General features: G+C 36.4%; 1 protein-coding gene across 1 annotated transcript in view; it reads right to left on the reverse strand.

The window, feature by feature from the left end:
- The window catches only part of LOC150051202 (uncharacterized), a 136818-nt gene that overhangs the window by 109958 nt on the left and 8301 nt on the right, over positions 1-18559 (reverse strand). The window contains exons 6-13 of the mRNA XM_090351490.1: positions 14589-14642; positions 12358-12411; positions 10809-10910; positions 8920-8973; positions 8291-8395; positions 2963-3016; positions 2314-2418; positions 5-58 (exon numbers count right to left, since the gene is read on the reverse strand). Coding sequence (XP_090207616.1) covers positions 5-58; positions 2314-2418; positions 2963-3016; positions 8291-8395; positions 8920-8973; positions 10809-10910; positions 12358-12411; positions 14589-14642 — 582 coding nt within the window. The remainder of the gene's footprint in view (positions 1-4; positions 59-2313; positions 2419-2962; positions 3017-8290; positions 8396-8919; positions 8974-10808; positions 10911-12357; positions 12412-14588; positions 14643-18559) is intronic.

Below are 18559 nucleotides of genomic sequence, written 5' to 3' on the forward strand. Positions count from 1 at the left end.
TTACCATTAAGGGACTTCAAACTATCCATCAGCCTATTCTGGTAGAGTTTTCCATTTTCTGCAGAAACATAAGCCAGATCACATACCAGTGAGCCATGTGAAAGTTTACCAAGGTAGCAAAAGTTTAGAAGATTTGTAACTTTTCCCAGCAAAAAATTTAACTTGTGGCAAGGAATTTGGCCTAGTTTAAAATGCTTGCCAAGTACGCATGAGTTCGAGTTCTTGTTACCACACAAATAGAAAAAGCCAGAAGTGGTGTTGTGGCTCAAGTAGTAGAGCATTAGCCTTGAGAAAGCTCAAGAACAGTTCTCAGGCCTTGAGTTCAAGCCCCAGGACTGAAAAAAATATTCAACTTATTTTTTAGATTAAAATGAAATATTTTCTTTTTTTTTTTTTTTTTTGCCAGTCCTGGGCTTGGGCTCAGGGCCTGAGCACTGGCCTTGGACTTTCTCAAGGCTAGAGCTCTACCACTTGAGCCTCAGCACCACTTCCGTTTTTTTTTTTTTTTTTGTATGTATGTGGTACCAAGGAATCGAACCCGAGTCTGTGCATGCTAGGCAAGCACTTTAACCACTAGGCCAATCTCCCAGCCCCTAAAATGAAATATTTTCAATGTATCTGTTTAATTCAATTGTTGGCATCTTAAGGCATTTTTGTTAGTAATCTATCTACAATGTTTTAACAACAACCTTCATTTTCAAATTTGTCTATGAGTTCTAATTTCCTTTTTCTGCTCTTTCATAAAATAATTTAAACTTAGAGAATTCCTACCTAATGGACTCTTGGTCTTCAAAAGGTATTCTCTAATCCAAATGGCAGGTTTTGTTGCTAGTAAGTAACAGCTAATTGCCAAACTAAACTAATCTCTCTAATACAATTCCTTAAAAAAATCTGCTATGTTTTCATTATGAAACATTTCAAATGTATACAAAAGTAGAAGTGTATACTAAATCCACAGCTTCAACGGTTAACAGTCTTCTATCATTAGAAATATCTGTTTTTCTAATACTAGGTTTGAACTTAGGCCATCATGTCAATTAGGAAATTACTGTCACTTAAGCCACACTCCAACTACCACCCTAGATTTTTTTATTGTTTAGTTATTCTTTAGACAGTGTTATGGTCCAAGACTGACTTTAGACCATAATCATTCTATCTGGCGCCTCCTGTATAGCTAAGATGACAGGAACATACCTTCATGCCAAACTTCTTTGTTTGAGGTGGATATGGATGGAGGTGTCACTAACTTTTTGCATAGGTTGACTTCAAAACTTTAAAAACTGATTAACATAAGTAGTTATAAGTAATTATTATAAGTAGTTGTCACTCTTTAAGGTGATATTTTTGTTACCCTTGTCTTTAAAATTATGTTATATTTATTTACATTTAAATAAATATAAATTTCCCTCATACCATAGTTGACTATTTGTTTTTTTGCCAGTCCTAAAGCTTGAACTCAGGACCTGGGCACTTCCCTTGAGCTTAATCAAGGCTAGCTGTCTACCACTTGAGCTACAGCATATTTCCAGCTTTTCCTGATTATGTGATGCCAAAGAATCAAATCCAGGGCTTTGTGCCTGCTAGGCAAACATTCTACCAGTAGGCCATGCTTCAGCCCTTCAGTATATTTTTAATCTAGTCTTCATATTGTTATCCTTTTCTTCCTTTCTCAGCCACAGATGCAATCATAAGGTCTCACGTGTTTCACATTAACAAATTGGAGTCTATATATTCTGTCTGTCCACCTGTAATTACATTAGCATGAGAGAAATCATTCTAAATGACTTTAAAGCATTTCTTTGGTTATCATTTAAAATACTTTGTAAACATTCATACAAATGTAATAAAAGTGTACAGTGTGGCCTGGCAGCAGCACCTCATGCCTATAATCTGAGACTCAGGAAACTCAGATTTGTAGGTCATGATTCAAAGCCAGCACAGGGAGAAAAGACTCAGAGACTCTTATCTCCAGTAAATCGCCAGAAGACTGGAAGTAGCTGTATGATTCAAAGTGGTGGGGATCTGGCCTTTAGTGAGAGAAAAAAAAACATACAATGTCTTTAAGATCATATTAATTTTTAAAACAAATTTTTTTTTGCCAGTCCTGGGGCTGGATCTCAGGACCTGAACACTGTCCTTAGGCTTTCTCAAGGCTAGAGCTCTACCACCTGAGCCACAGCACCACTTACAGTTTTTTTTTCCTATATATGTGGTACTGAGGAATTGAACCCTGGTCTTCGTGCATGCTAGGCAAGCACTCGACCAGTAGGCCAAACTCCCGGCCCCATATTAATGTTTTAAGAGGTCACTTACCATCAATGGGTAGGCTTTTTAGCAGCTCTTCATATTTCTGATCTGTGAGAGTTACTCCCATATTTTCCAGAACATTTTTTACATCAGTGACATCAACTTCTTCTCCTTTAATATAATAAAACATGAGTATAAAGGTCTTCTATGTTCAAAAACATGTTGATGTGGATTCAGTTACAAGAATTATAAATGCATATGTATAATGCATACAGTGATTGCTACCAATTATCATTGTACTTGAAATACATTCCTTCTATTTTTAGTATAATAATAAATAAAATATTCCTTTTACATGAAGTAAATTAGGAACTTGTAGGTCGAAGATTCGTATATTTTATCAGGATTTTATCTACTCTGCCCACCAACACATGTTGTATTATTAAGAGAATCTTTATGAAATTCAGCTGAATAACTTGCAGTTCTAATTTAGTTCTTAATTTCAAACTTAGTAATAATGACTTATTAGCATATATCCCAGACACACAGAAATAATGCACTGAAACAATGCTAAAATAAGGACATTCTAAACTACAGCTTCAGAGAAATATCCATATAGAAGAAAAGGAACAAGCTAAAAAGTGTAATAAAAATAGTATTGTGCAAAAATTGAATTTAATATAAAAGTAAAGACACTAGTTTTAGTGAAACTAACCTGTAATAGATTTCACAGCTTCCACCAAGTTCTCGAGCTGTACCTTCCCACTAGCTGAAAGAAAAATAATAAATTGATAAGAAAATAATGTATAATAAAATAAATTAAGTAATAGAATCTGCATACAAGTTAATTTAAATCAATAAAAAGTTCATAAAAAGAGATGTTTATACTAAAGATCACTTCTCCATGTGGCTTTCCTAAGCAATGTAGAAAACAGAGAAGGTGGGTGGGGGAGGGAAATGGGGACAAAAACATGAGCAGAGGTATCAATGTGTGAGAAGTAATGCACCTGTTAAGGGAGCAAAGACTGGCATCATCTTGAATGTGCTGAGTTCCCTGCCCCATTGTGGAAGGCCAGCAATGGTAAAGCAGCCCAGCCACCTTTGCCCTTCTGAGGGAGGCAACCATATCCCAGCCCCCATGACATGGGATATCTGCTTGGTTTGGGGTGGGGGGAGGGGAGGCTGCTTTGTGTGAAGACTGTCCAAATTCGCGCACCAATTCCAACTAAGGTGATAGGTAAATTCGAACACTGGGCTGTAACCCTATTGGCTACCTGCAAGTGGCTGGAGCTGGCTATATAGGCTTGCAGAGAGGCTACTTGGGAAGAATTGTGGCCCCTGGCCAAAAGAGGCAATCAACTGAAGCAGTTGAAGGAGATGCTCAGGATTTCTCTACTCCCTGTCTGGAATGTTCTGTGGTGCTCATCCCTGGCCTAATCGAAGTAGGAAAATACAAAATAAATGTGGCATCAGTGTCGTGTGCATTGTCTGCCCTGTCAAGGAATAGAGTAGGGCCCACCAGAAGTATGTATTTGGCAAACTTGTATTTTGTTCATTTTACAAGCAATATATTTGTAGTATAATATGTAGTTAGACTAGAGGAAAGTTGCAAACAAAGAAATATGAATAAAAAATCACTTATCACCTTAATATGCAGAAAGCCATTTTTTCTGTTTTGCTTCATGGTATATGTCTATTACTAATATATCTTAATAAATCATACAATATATAATTTATATATTCAGTAATACATTATATACCTCATATATTATATACTATATATGACTGCATGATATATTAAATTATTTTAAAATATAATCACATAACTACAAAAATATATTAATTATATCATATGGCATATGTATATTAATATACATGCAAATACATCTGAGGATACAAAGGCTCTGGAAAATAAGAAACCTCAGTTTTGGACCCAGTGATATAATTTTAAATCTCCTTTATTTTCCTGGACTCTATTAACAAATGTATATTTGACTTTATTTTTCCTTTGCCTTCATTTTAAAACATCAGAGGTGAGTACCCTCAGGAAATGAACTTACTGTACATTTACCCATGCATACAAACATCAAGATTAGAATGATAAAAAGGATAGCAGAGGGCAGCATTTTGACTTAGTGGTACAGTGCTTGTCTAGCATACATTTGATTCCTTGGTACCCACATATTTAGAAAAGCCGGAAGTGGTGTCGTGGCTCAAGTAGTAGATGGCTAGCCATGAGGACAGCCAAAGGACAGTGCTCAATTGTTCAAGACCAGGTCTGGTAAAAAAAAAAAAAAAAAAAAAAAAGGAGTGGGGTTGGGAGTATGGTCAAGTGGTAGAATGGTTAGATTGCATACAGCCCTGGGTTGGAGTCCTCAGTACCATGTACACTGAAAAGAAAAACACCTGGAAGTAGAGCTGTGAGTCCACTGGTAGAGCAGTACCCCTGAGAAAGCCCAAGGACAGAGTTCAGGCCCGGAGTTCAAGCCCCAGGACTGTCAAAAACAAAAGAGAGAGTACTAGTTTACATGTGTCCCCCTCCCCACATAGTGTCTCTCAAGTAGCCCTGACCTACCTATAAAGAAGAAGCCAAACAAGCTTTGCTCACCTGAACTCCCCAAACCAAGTCTGGGTTTAAGACTGCAGCCTCCTCTTTGTCTATGTTCCAACTGCAGCAACCATCAGGCTTGGAATAGGAAGGCTCTGTATATGAAGCCCATTGTGGTCCTGTGACTGATACTGGGTGTTTATATACCATGAGTCCATTATATAATTGAACTCAAATCTGCTTTCTGCCAAAGTTCAAGGAATGGGAAGAAACCAGGTGGATGCATGTAACTGCTACATTTTTTCTATGAAAGTCAGGATGTGTGGAGTGACTTGCTAAGTTAGTAGTGCTAACTACCACTATGACATAGTTTTATTTATGTGCTTTCCCATCAATCTCCCATCTTGTGTTATGACATCAAGTGTACAGGCCCCTAGTCTTCAGCCACTGGAACCTTCTATACTAGTGCACTGAGTTCACTTTGATCCTGTTGTGGTCTACTGATGGCTTCAAGGTGGGTTAGATTTACTGATTAGTTGATAGATTAAGAAATGGGATTTCCAGGGCCGGAAGTTTGGCTTAGTGGTACAGTGCTTGCCTAGCATGCAGGGAAACCTGGGTTCAAATTCCTAGGTTCCACATACATAGAAAAAAGATGAAAGTGGTACTGAGGCTCAAGTGGTAGAGCTCTAGCCTAGAGAAAGTCCAAGAACAGGCCCTGAGCTCAAGCCCAGGACTGAGATGAGTTCATGGGGAATCTTGAACCAAATGGGAGCCACACCCACATGACTGGACCATTTCCATGAGATCTGCCTAAAGAGAAAACTCTTGTTCTTATGGTGATCAAGTCATAGCATATATTTCTTTGCTTGCTTCTTCTGCAGATCAGTGATTTATTAAATACTTAAACATTAATAAAGTAATTAATTCAAATAATTAGAACCTCAGCCACTGTATTCTATTGCATTCTGGGATGGAAGGAAGGGCCACACAGTATGGTGTGGTATCCATAATGGAGCATAGTTGATTAATTTAATAAAAGCAATAATGTCTCCATGATAGATGTATTCTATGCATAGACTACAGCACAGCAGTTACTAGGCTGTCAAGATTATTTAGAAAATTAGAATACTGGAAGTCGGGCCTGGTGGCTCACACCCGTAATCCTAAATACTCAGGAGGCTGAGAGCTGAGGATCAAGGTTCAAAGCCAGCTAGGGCACAAAAGAACCTGAGACTCTCATTTAAAAATAAACCTCTCTAGAAAATGGGAAGGAGGGCTTAGCTCAAGAGTAGGGTGGTAGCCTTGAGCTGAAGAGCTCAGGGACAGAGCCCAGGCTGAGTTTAAGCCCCATGACCCACAAAAAAAATGAAAATTAGAATAATGAAAACAATAGAAATTTATAGTTATAGAAGGACAAATCAGTGCAGGAGAAGATTTTTAAAAATTATATGATCCTTAGAAACATTAATAATTAAATCCTTAATAACACTTCAGTGGATTAATTGCTTGATATGGAGCACTTGAGTCCTACCGAGATAAATATTAATCAGTTACTTGCAATATTCTGGTCACAGTATTTATTAAAATGGAGAATTTTAGTCATACAGTTAAATCAAGGTGAGATAAAGTGCAACATGAAATTTTTTAAGGCAGAAATTAGATGAAAAATGTGTAAGGCAAAATTAGCCAACTGAGTAAACTGAATCAATTTTCTTATCATTGGCAAGCTTTCCTGGATAGAATTAGAATAAGAGTAACATTGAAGATCCAGTGCTCTCAATTTCTACATATTAAATTTATCAATTTCAGTAGTAATGTCTAGGATCCAACTACAAAGAAGAGGAAAATGGACTTAAAAACGGAATGTTATCAGGTGGATTACAGTGATAGGTTCACAAACCACAAGGTTTTAAAAAGGCTGAGTCCTCTTTAACATATTAATGGGAAATAATTTAATCTTCTCAATAATAGATTGAGTAATTATTTCAAAACCTTACTGGCCTGAGTCATTTCTTTTTGTTTCCCTGCTTCGGATAAACTTGATTTTCTTTTTCTTTCTTCCTCTTCCTCCTCCTCCTCCTCCCTCCTGTTCCTCCTGCTCCTCCTCCTTCTCCTCCTTCTTCTCCTTCTTCTTCTGCCAGTTCTGGGGCTTTGACTCAGGGCTTGAGCACTGTCCTTGGGTTTTCTTTTTTTTATTTTTTTTTGGCCAGTACTGGGCTTGAGCTCAGGGCATGAGCACTTCCTTGGACTTTCTCAAGGCTACAGCTCCACTTCTGGTTTTTCTCTGTGTATGTGGTACAGAGGAATCAAACCCAGGTCTTCATGCATACTAGGCAAGCACTCTACCATTAGGCCACCCGCTCAGCTCTAGACTTGGTTTTCCATTTTTCCAAATAGAAAAAAATTTAAATTTTATATGGAGATAATCTGCACAATTGAGATCCAAATTAGGATAAAGTGGTGATTACTATTTAATAAATAGTATCGATTTGTTCTTAGATTAATATGATTTTTCATTATGCTTTCCATTTACCATTATGGGATTTCAAACTATCCATCAGCCTATTCTGATAGAGTTTTCCATTTTCTACAGAAACATAAGCCAAATCACATGTGAGCAATGTAGATGTGTACCAAGTCGGCAAAAGTCTAAATGTGTAAGATACACAGATTTGTAACTTTTCTCAGAAAAAATTCAACTTCTGCCTAGGAGCTTAGCCTAGTGGTAGAATGCTTGCTTAGCATGCATGAAAACCTTGGTTCAATTCCTTAGCACCACATACACAGAAAAAGCCAGAAGTGGTGCTGTGGCTCAAGTGGTCAAATTCTAGGGATTTTTTGTTTTTGTTTTTGTTTTTTTTTTTTTTGCCAGTTCTGGTGCTTGAACTCAGGGCATGGGCACTGTGCTTGAGCTTCCTCAAGCCAAGAACACTACCCCTTGAGTCACAGCACAGTTCCAGCTTTTTCTATATATGTAGTACTGAATAATCAAATCCAGGGCTTAGCATATAGTAGGCAGTACTCTACCACTGGGCAACCCTCCCTGCCCTTCTCTATGTTTTTAAATTGTACTCTTCATCCTGTTCTCCTTTGCTTCCCTTCTCAAGCTGTAGATGCAATCACAAGGTCTCAAATGTTTCACATTAACAAATTAGAGTTTATACACATTCACACAAATATAATAAAAATGTACAGTGTGGCTGGGCATCAAAGCCTACAACTGCCATCTGAGCTCCTCAGGTGGCTGAGACTTGTGTATCACAGTTCAAAGCCATCACAGGCAGGGAAGTCTCTGAGACCCATATCTCCAATAAACCACCAGAAGACTTCAAGTGGCACTGCGGGTCAAAATGGTAGGGACATGGCTTTGAGTGAAGAGCTCAGGGACAGCACCCAGGTCCAGAGTTCAAGTGCCATGGCAGACCAAAAGGAAAAAAAAGTTTGGAAACTGTACAATGCCTTTGTGATCATAATAGTATCTTAAATGCTTACCATCAAGTGGTAGGCTTTTTACCAGCTCTTCATATTCCTGATCTGTGGGAGTTACTCCCATATTCTCCACAACATTTCTTAAATCACTGACATCAACTTCTTCTCCTTCAACATAGGAAAATAACACAAATTGGCATAAAGGTCTCCTATGTCCAAAAGCATGTTGATGTGGATTCAATTACAGGAATTATAAATGCATATGTTGACTAATACAATGATTACTCACAATTATTATTGTACTTGAAATACATTCTTTCTATTTTTAGTGTAATAATAGATAAAACATTCATTGTACATAAAGTCAATTAAGAACTTGTAGGTCTAAGGTTCATATATTTTGTCAGGATTTTATCTACTCTCTCCCACAACATGTTCTATTAATAAGAGAATCTTTATGAAATTCATCAGCATAACTTGCAGCCCTAATTTCAGTTTTCACTCTCAACACACAGTGATATTTGCTATAAAAACTTTGTACTGAAATAGTGCTAAAATAGGACATTCTAAAGTACACCATCAAAGAAATATTTATATAGAATAGGCACAAGCTAAAAAATGTAATAAAAATAATTGTATTGTGTAAACATAAATTTATTATAAAAGTAAAGACACTGGATTTAAAGACTAACCTGTAATAGATTTCACAGCTTCCAGCAAGTTATGGAGATGAACCTTCCCACTGGCTGAAAGAAAAATCATAATTACTATGAAAAACATTGTAAAAAATAAAATAACGATCAAAGGAACAAGGCTCAATGGCTTCCTCATTTGTCATAATCAGTAGAAACCTTGGGCTCTCCTAGCAGAGATTTACAATAGATCAAAACCTTGATACATAAGACCACATAGTATGACACTAAATGAAAGGACCTCCAGGATATAGAAACAAAAGCCATATAACAAGTGATTCTTGTCCTTAATGTATTATGTTATCTCTTCTCTTTTGCTGTCTTTTGGTTATCTCATATGGTTACAATATTTATCTGATATATTGTATATATGCTTATTTGGTTATTTGAAATCAGATAGGGAAGGGGGGAAAACAAGATGAGTGGAGGGGGTAGGGAGAAGGAAATGACCAAGACATGAGAAAGGGTACCAAAGTTTGTGAAGTAATGCACCTTCTATCTGGGTGAATATAATCTATCCCTTCTAATAATTACAATAAAAATATATGAACAAAATACAAGTAGAGAAGGAATAATCTGTGTATATATAGTAAATGTAGGATACACTTGTATTCAGGATTAGCTCATTTTAAAATATAGTCGAAAATATCAAAATGACCACTTTTAAAAGCAAAAAAAATAAAGAACCAGAATCTGCATACAGTTTAATTAGAATCAATAAAAAGTCCATAAGAGAGATGTTTACACTAAAGATCACTTCTCCATGTGACTTTCCTAAATTCAAGTGGCCTTGACTGTTTTCGAAGCAATGAGGAGAACACAGAAGGGAAGAAATAAATGACATACACTGGTATAGACATACACTATTCTTACAGGCCATGTTCTTTTGTATGTGAAAATGAAGAAATAGTTCATAGGCAAAAAGGAAAAGAGCTATTATAAAAGCAAATACAATCTATAAAAATAATTTGCTAGCTAGAATAATAGCTAGCACTAAATTCCAAGGTATTCATCAATTTTCCCACATTCTTTTTTAATTAGGATTGTAAATAGACGAATGCCTAGCTAATTGGACCTCACTGCTTGTAGATATGAGAAAACCTCAGAAAAGGGAAGGATATAAAAATTCTGTGTACTATATAGTACATGCATTCTTTTCTATTCCATCAGGTGAATATAAAACTAAACTGGCTTATGAAGGATTACAAGGTGAAAGGAACATGGATTCCTCTGTTACTGAATGGAGATTAGAAACTGCACACCATCTACAAAATTATCATCTTGCACATTTGTAACAGAATTACATGAAGTGCATAAAACACAACATATTCTGGAGGTTAGTTGTTTCAAAGCAAAATTTGAGCTTGTTCTATTTTAAGAAAACAAGTAGGCAGCCATTAACATGGAGCTGTTTGTATACACAGAAACCTTATACATGTAACTAAAAGTAACTTGGAGAGATGGCTTTTAGGTAATTCCAACTTTAAGCTAATTATAATGAACTTCCAGTCCATCATAATTCCATTAATTGATATAAGGGGGGGATCATACTCAAATAAGGCAAATGTTTATTTCGAGCAAACCATGTGATTAAAACTTTGCTTTCTTTATATTCCTACTGCTAAGGTGGCACTCTGAAGCTCTTCAGACCCTGAACACTGCCTAATTTGTGAATCTTAACTTCCAAATTAAATCATTTAAATTTGTTTTGCCATAGTATTTCTCTAACACCCTGAATAACACAAGTTTGTTACTAATTTATAATTGGTGTTTCTCTCATGTGTGCACAATACTTTTTTGCATACACATCACTAGGTAATATTACATTACCAAACACAGGGTACCATATCAAATGCTTTCTAAGACCCCTTGGGATCCACAATGCTCACAATTGACTGGTAGAATTTTGATCAGGTCTGCATCTTTTTTGGTGAGGTTAATCTCCAGTTTTCCCAGAGCAGTATTTAGGTTTTGGGATTTCACTATTCCTCCTTAAGAAACAAACAGATAAGCAAAATGAGAAAAATAGTTAATGATTTTCATATAATGATATATTTAGGCTTAAATTTACACTTGCATGCATTTTAGTGTGGTTAAAAGTATAGAGTTTGTTTGCATCACTGACCAACTAGGCATTTGCTAGCACTACTCAGCACTAATCAATTATACTGTCAAGAACAATTTACATAAACATGTTCTTAAGTCAAAGATTTACTCACAGGGCAATGATTGTGTGTGTTCAAAGTTATAGAGTATTATGAAAAAAGGAGAAAAAATCCATAGGTCTTTTTCCAAAAGAATGTCATGGCAACCAGTTCAAGATCATTAGCGTTCTGCCTTATTGCTATAACTAAAAATGGATTAAAATGATAAGAAGTTGTGTTATGCCAGTATTGTGGACAATATATCAACACGAGTTTTGTTGCAAATAATTTTGCTTAATTGTTAGTATTTGGGGAGTCAGGAACGTGAAGAAGTTGAAGGACACCTGTAAAGATTTCTCTTGTCATTTAATAGGAAGCACAATGTGATTCTTACCTTAAGGTCTGATGTCAAAGGAGGAAGAAATAATAAGCAACTTGGCTACAATACCTTCTCCTCTATTTACATTTTGTGTGTTAAATGCCCACATGGATAATAAAAATAAGAGAAAAGAACTGGAAGACAATTCATGAAATTAATCTATATTAAAGATTGTCCCAGGGGCCAGGAGCATGGCCTAGTGGTGGAATGTTTGCCTAGTCTGTGCAAAGCCATGGTTGATTCCTCTGTACCACATACAGAGAAAATGAGAGAAGTGGCTCAGGTTGTAGAGCCCTGTCCTTTGGAAAGCACAAGGACAGCGCCTATTCCATGAGGTAAATATCCAGGAATGGCAATATATATGTATACATGTGTAGATATATATATACATATACACACATGTATGTGGATATATAGATATATAGATATCCCAAATGGGTGTTGGGCAAATCGTGAGAAATTTAATATTCTCAACATAACATTCTGTATGCAATTAGATTTGAAATTATTCTTTTGAGGTCACTACTTAGAAATATTTCAAAAGAAAAAAATTTCTTGAGCCAGGAGTTTGACCTAGTGGTAGAGTGCTTGCCTAGCATGTAAGAAGACCTGGGTTGGATTCCTCGGTACCACATACATAGAAAAAGTTGGAAGGCATGTTGTGGCTCAAGTAACAGAAGTCTACCCTTGAGAAACCACAAGGACAGAGCTCAGGACCTGAGATCAAGCTAATGGATTCTCAAAAATATAAGAATAAATTCCCTGAAGTGATATGACCTGGGTGATTATGTCAAATTTCTGACAATGAATTTAGTAAAGTGAGAAATGTAAATATATTAATATACACACAATCAGAAAATTGTAAAATGGTTGAAATTTTACAAGTCTTTTTCCACAACCATATTTATTCTTTATCTTTTATAGACTTCACACCTCGCAACAGTTTATTTTCAGACACTTTTCCAGCATCTATGAGAAAACACATTGTTTATATTGAATAGAAAAGGAAAAAGATAGTCACACAGTTACTGAGCCACAGTGTAATACCAGTAGGATAGTTTTTATGCTTTCTCCAAGAAACATTCCATAATGTCCCATAAAATATAATATTATAAAGGAAACTCTCTTAGTGACAAAAGTGTGCAGAGTAGGGAAATTTCTACAATGATTATAACATGCAGAAACTATGCTGACTGCTTTCTGAGACTTCATTTTCTTCATCTTCAGTGTGCCTCCCCCTCCTCAGAGTCCTTCTTTTACCATAGGCCTGAACAACCTGAGTGAGTAAGATTGCTACATGTGCATCTGATGGCAAAATTCATGATAGAGGAACTTGGTGATGCATCAAATTTGTATGAGAGAAAATTTGTCTGATCTTGATCATTTTAAGCACGTTTCTGGAGAAAATAATGGAAGGGGTGACTTTACAGAATTGCTTACAATACTCCTGGCAACCAAGCTCCCTGGAGAGGCTACATTAGGATCTGCATGACTCACTATCCATAGGCAGTACTTGGAGTAGGTTCGTGAGTTCTTTCTCACTGAGTTCGAGCCCCATGTCTCCCAGAACTTTTACAATATCTTCAGCATTAACCTTTTTCTCTTTTAAAAGATAAGAAAATGTCAGTATACACCCAATTTGAATTACAGAATGTGACTACTATATCGTGTGAGGTCACAGAAGAAGAGAGGACAGTTTGTGTAGTTTGAGGGACATTTAATCAAGAGACTTCTGCAGCACTCTCATAAGAATGCAGGAAGCCTCAGAGAGTGCAGTTCCTTGGGGATGGCTTTTGTGAGACACCTTCAGCATCCTCAGGTGTGTGGGAGGAAGAGAAAGGAGAGATTTCTACTTTGGAGAAAGATGATAGCAGGACCAGAAGAAGAGAAATGGGCTTGCAGAGAGCCACACCCACATCACTGGATCTCTCCGTGAGATTTCCCTGCACAGCAAACTCTTGCTCTCAGGGTGTTTATGTCAGTGCATGTTTGCATGCTTGGGTTTTCCACAGATCAGTGGTTAATTAGCTACTTGAAATTAACAAAAACTAAAAGACTCCAAATAATGAAGACCTCATCACCTGTGCTCTATCTCATCCTGGTAAGTAAGCAAGTGGTCACATATAACTACATAGTATTTTGGGGGTCTCCATAATAGTTCTTTAATTTTATCAAGGAAATAATAAGTTGATGATGGATGGATTATATGCATAGACTACAGTAGAGAAGTAACTTTGCCGTAAGGTTGTTTAAAAAATTAGAATAATGGGAAAAAAGTAAATTAGAATAATAGAACAATACAAATTGATAATTATAGAAGGAGAAATTAATACAGGAAGGAATTCTTAGAAATTATGTAATTCTTAGAGACACTAATATTTAGAACCTTAATAACACATTAGTTGCTTAGTTGCTTAATATGGAAACTTCAGAATATTTATTTTAAATATTCTCATTAAATTGCCTACTAAAATACAGAATTTAATCATACAACATGGTAAAAGAAAGTTCCACATGAGATTTGTTAAAGCATAAATTAAATGAAAAACTTGTAAGGCAAAATTAGCCAACTGAGTAAACTGAATTCATTTTCTTAATATTGGGAAGCCCATCTGGGAAGAACAAGAAGAGTATGAGTAACATTGAAAATCCAACACTCCCATTTTCTACATTTTAAGGTTATTAATTTCAGTAGGAATGTCTAGGATCCAACTACAAAGCTGGGGAAATGGACTGTAAAATGAATGTTCCTCAACTGATTTGTGGGCATAGGTTTACAAAGCACTAAATTTAAATAGGCTGAGTCCTATTTAACAACTCATATTAATGGGAAACATTTAATCTTTTTACTAAGAAGTAGGGTTCATTTTGCTTATTTCATTAGATGGATTGTTTCAAGTCCTTATTAGCTTGAGTCATTTCTCTTTGGTTTCACTGCTTGGGATTGTCTTTACTGTCTATTTAACCAAAGGGATAAAAAAAATTCAAATTTAGCAGAGATAATTGTGTTCAAACCTCTCCACACAGGAAGATACAAGCGCTATCCAAACTTCAGTGAAAAGGTCGTATTCACCACTTCATATTTAATAAATAGTATATGATTATTTCATAGATTTGTATGATTTTTCCTTATGCTTTCCACTTACCATTAAGGGACTTCAAACTATCCATTAGCCTATTCTGGTACAGTTTTCCATTTTCTGCAGAAACATAAGGCAAATCACATACAAGTGAGCCATGTGAAAGTTTACCAAAGCAGCAAGTCTTCATTTAAGATACAGAAGCCTGGCTAGGAGTTTTTCCTAGAGTTAGAATGTTTGCCTAGCATGTACAAAGACTGGGATCTGATTCCTCAATACCACATACACAGAAAAAACTGGAGGTGTGACTGTGACTCAAGTGTTAGAGCTCTAGCTTTGAGAAAGCCCAAGGACAGTGCTCAGGCTCTGTCAAGTCCCAGGACTGACAAAAAATATCCAGGTTTTTCTTTATTATAAAATTGAAATATTCTCAATGTATCTATTTTATTCAATTATTGGCAGCTTAAGGTACTTTTGCGGGTGATCTATCTACAGTGCTTGAACATCACCTTCATTTTCAAATTCCTCATGAGTTCTTAATTTCCATTTTTTACTCTTTCAGAAAATACTCAGTTTAACTTGTAGAAATCCTTCCTTATGGATCTTGGGATATAAAAGATTCAATAACCCTAATGGCAAGTTTTGTTGCTATTGAGTAGCAGCTGAATGCCAAAACAAACCAACTTCTCTAATATAATTTCTTTCTTCTTCTTTTTTTTTTTTTTTTTTTTTTTGCTGCCAGTCCTGGGCTTGAGCTCAGGGCCTGAGCACTGTCCTTAGACTTTCTCAAGGCTAGAGCTCTACCACTTGAGCCTCAGCACCACTTCCGGCTTTTTTGTATGTATGTGGTACCAAGGAATTGAACCCGGGTCTTCGTGCATGCTAGGCAAGCACTTTAACCACTAGGCCAAACTCCCGGCCCTCTAATATAATTTCTTTAAAAATCTACTATTATGTTTTCATTATGAAACATTTCCAATGTTTACAAAAGTAGAACAGTATAATATCAATCCCATAATTTCACAGCTTCAATGGTTAACATTTGTCTACTATTAGAAAGACTTTTTTTTCTAATGCTGGGTTTGAACTTAGGGCATCAAGTTAACGAGGAAATCTGTGACTTGGACCATGCCTCAATTACCACTCAAGATTTTTTCCCTTTATCTTTTTCTTTTTTCTTTTTTGGCTTACAAAAAATCAGACCTTTATTGTAAAGGTAACTACAGAGGGGTTATAGTTACATAAGTAAGGTAATGAATACATTTCTTTTTTATTGATAATTATTTTTTAAACAGGATTACAATTACATGCATGAGGTGATGAATACAATACTTCTTGCACACTGCTTCCCCTTCCCATGATTTTCTCCCATTTTCCCTCCTCCCACCCCCTCTCTAGTAAAATTCATTTCAAACATATTCTTCTGTGAACATGTTCTTCTGTGAAGCTGTCATACTGGTTCACCCTTTGTCCTTTGTCACACCTCTTGCTTTTCCCATTCCCTTCCCAGACTCTTTTTTTTGTTGGGTCTTTTCCTCGTTCGGATGAAAGTAATATTAGCTTCATAAAATAAGTTTGGTATTGCTACTTCTGTTTCTATTTCTCAGAAGAGTTTCAAGAGTCTAGGTGTTATTTCATCTTTAAACGTCTTGTAGAATTCCGCAGTGAATCCATCTGGACCCGGGCTCTTTTGGGTTGGCATTTCCCTGATTGCTTCCACAATTTCATTGTAAGAGATTGGTTTGTTCAATTTGTTTACCTCATCGTTGCTCAGTGTGGGTAGCCTATATTTATTTAAGAAATCATTCATTTCTACTAGATTTTCTTGTTTCTTTGAATATAGACCCTGGTAGTACTTATTCATTATGGACTCAATTTCTTGGATATCAGTTGTGATTGTTCCCATGGGGTCTCTAATCTTGTTTATTTGAGTCCCCCATATCCTTTTTTTGATTAATCTTGCCAGGGGTCTATCTATTTTGTTGATTCTTTCAAAGAACCAATCTTGTGTATAATAGATCTTATTTCAATCTCTGATATTTCTGATTTTATTTTTGTTATTTCTGCCCTTCTAGTTGTTTTAGAATTAACTTTTTCTTGCGCCTCTAGGTGTTTCAATTTCTTTTTATAGGTTATTTACATGCTCTTCTGTCTTTTTAATATGTGTTCCTAGTGCGATAAATTTGCCCCTTAGAACTGCCTTTGCTGTGTCCCATAAGTTCCTTTGTGATGTCTCTTGATTGTCATTACATTCAAGGAAGTTTTTCTTTTCTGATCTGATCTGTTACCCAGGAGTTATTCAGAAGTGTGTTGTTCAGCTTCCAAGTGATTGAATGTTTTTTTGACTTTGACTGCATTGTTCAGAATTAGTCTGACTCCACTGTGGTCTGATAGAATGCATGGGATTATATCAATCCTCTTGTATCTGCTTAAGTTTTCTGTATGAACTATTATATGATCTATTTTGGAGTGTGTTCCATGTGCTGCTGAGAAAAATGTAAAATGTTTCGCCATTGGGTGGAAGACTCTGTGTATATCTGTTAAGGCCAGCTGGGCTATGGTGTTGTTTAAGTCGATGGTGTCTTTGTTTAACTTTTGTTGAGTTGACCTGTCATTTGTTGAGAGTGGTATATTGAGGTCTCTCACTATGTGTTTGAGTCTATCTTCTGTAATTCTAAGAGAGTTTGTTTGACAAATTTGGGTGCTCCCGCGTTGGGGGAGTAAATGTTTATAACTGTAATATTATGGGCATTAATTCTACCCTTTACTAATGTACAATGGCCATCTCTATCTTTATGTACGGATTTTACTGAGAAGTTAATTTTGTCGGAGATTAAGATTGCTACTGCTGCTTTTTTGCATGGTGCATTGGAGTGGAAAATTCATTTCCATCCTTTCACTTGGAATTTGTTTCTGTCTTTGGCAGTGAGGTGGGTCTCTTGGAGGTAATGGTGTTTCTTAATCCAGTCTGCTAGTGTCTTTCGATTGGATTGTTCAGCCCATTCACATTTAGGGAAATTATGGAGAAGTGGTCAGTGTCCGTTGTAATTATTTATTTTTATTTCTAAGTTTCTTTCTCTCTCTTTTTTCCCCCTTTTGTGTTTAGTGAATTATAGATATTTGCAATTTGTTCTCGATTAATTAAGATTTTTTGTAACGCTGGTTTAGTGTGCACATATTCATAAAGCTTCTCTTTGGAGTGAAACATTCTTGTTTCTGGGGCCGGGAGTTTGGCCTAGTGGTTAAAGTGCTTGCCTAGCATGCACGAAGACCCGGGTTCGATTCCTCGGTACCACATACATAGAAAAAAGCTGGAAGTGGTGCTGAGGCTCAAGTGGTAGAGCTCTAGCCTTGAGAAAGTCCAAGGACAGTGCTCAGGCCCTGAGCTCAAGCCCAGGACTGGCAAAAAAAAAATATTCTTGTTTCTCCCTCAAATGTAAATGCTAGTTTTGCTGGATACATCAGTCTGGGTTGGCAGTTGTTGGTCTTCAGGACATCAATGATGTTTTTCCAAGCTTTTCTTGCATTCAGGGTTTGCGTGGAGAAGTCTGCAGTTATTCTAATTTTTTTCCCATTGTAGTACAGCTCTTTGTTTTTGCAGCATCTAAGCTCAGCTCCTTGGTATTCGGGTCTAGAGTCTTTACTATGATATGTCTAGATGAGTTCCTTCTAGGATCTTGCCTGTTTAGAGTCCTGAAACCTTCAATAATGTGAGTATTTTCCCTTTTGAGTTGGGGAATTTCTCGGCTATGATTTTGGTGAATAAGGGTTGCATTCCTTTGTCCTGGAATTCAGCGCCCTCATCAATCCTTATTATATGAAGATTAGATTTCTTGGCTTCATCTGCCAGGTCCTGGAGTTCTCTCTGGTGGATCCTGACTAATTTTTCCAGGCTAATGATTCTCTGTTCCAGCTCTTGAGTTTTATCTTCAGTTCCTGATGTTCTATTCTCCATCTCAGTCATTCTGCTGCTTAATGCCTCCATTTTTGCTTGAATAGTGGACATTGAGCTGATCATGTCTGCTGAGAGGGTATTG

Source organism: Megascapheus bottae, chromosome 17, assembly GCF_031878675.1.
Source record: "Megascapheus bottae isolate mThoBot1 chromosome 17, mThoBot2.hap1, whole genome shotgun sequence".
Lineage (NCBI taxonomy): Eukaryota > Metazoa > Chordata > Mammalia > Rodentia > Geomyidae > Megascapheus > Megascapheus bottae.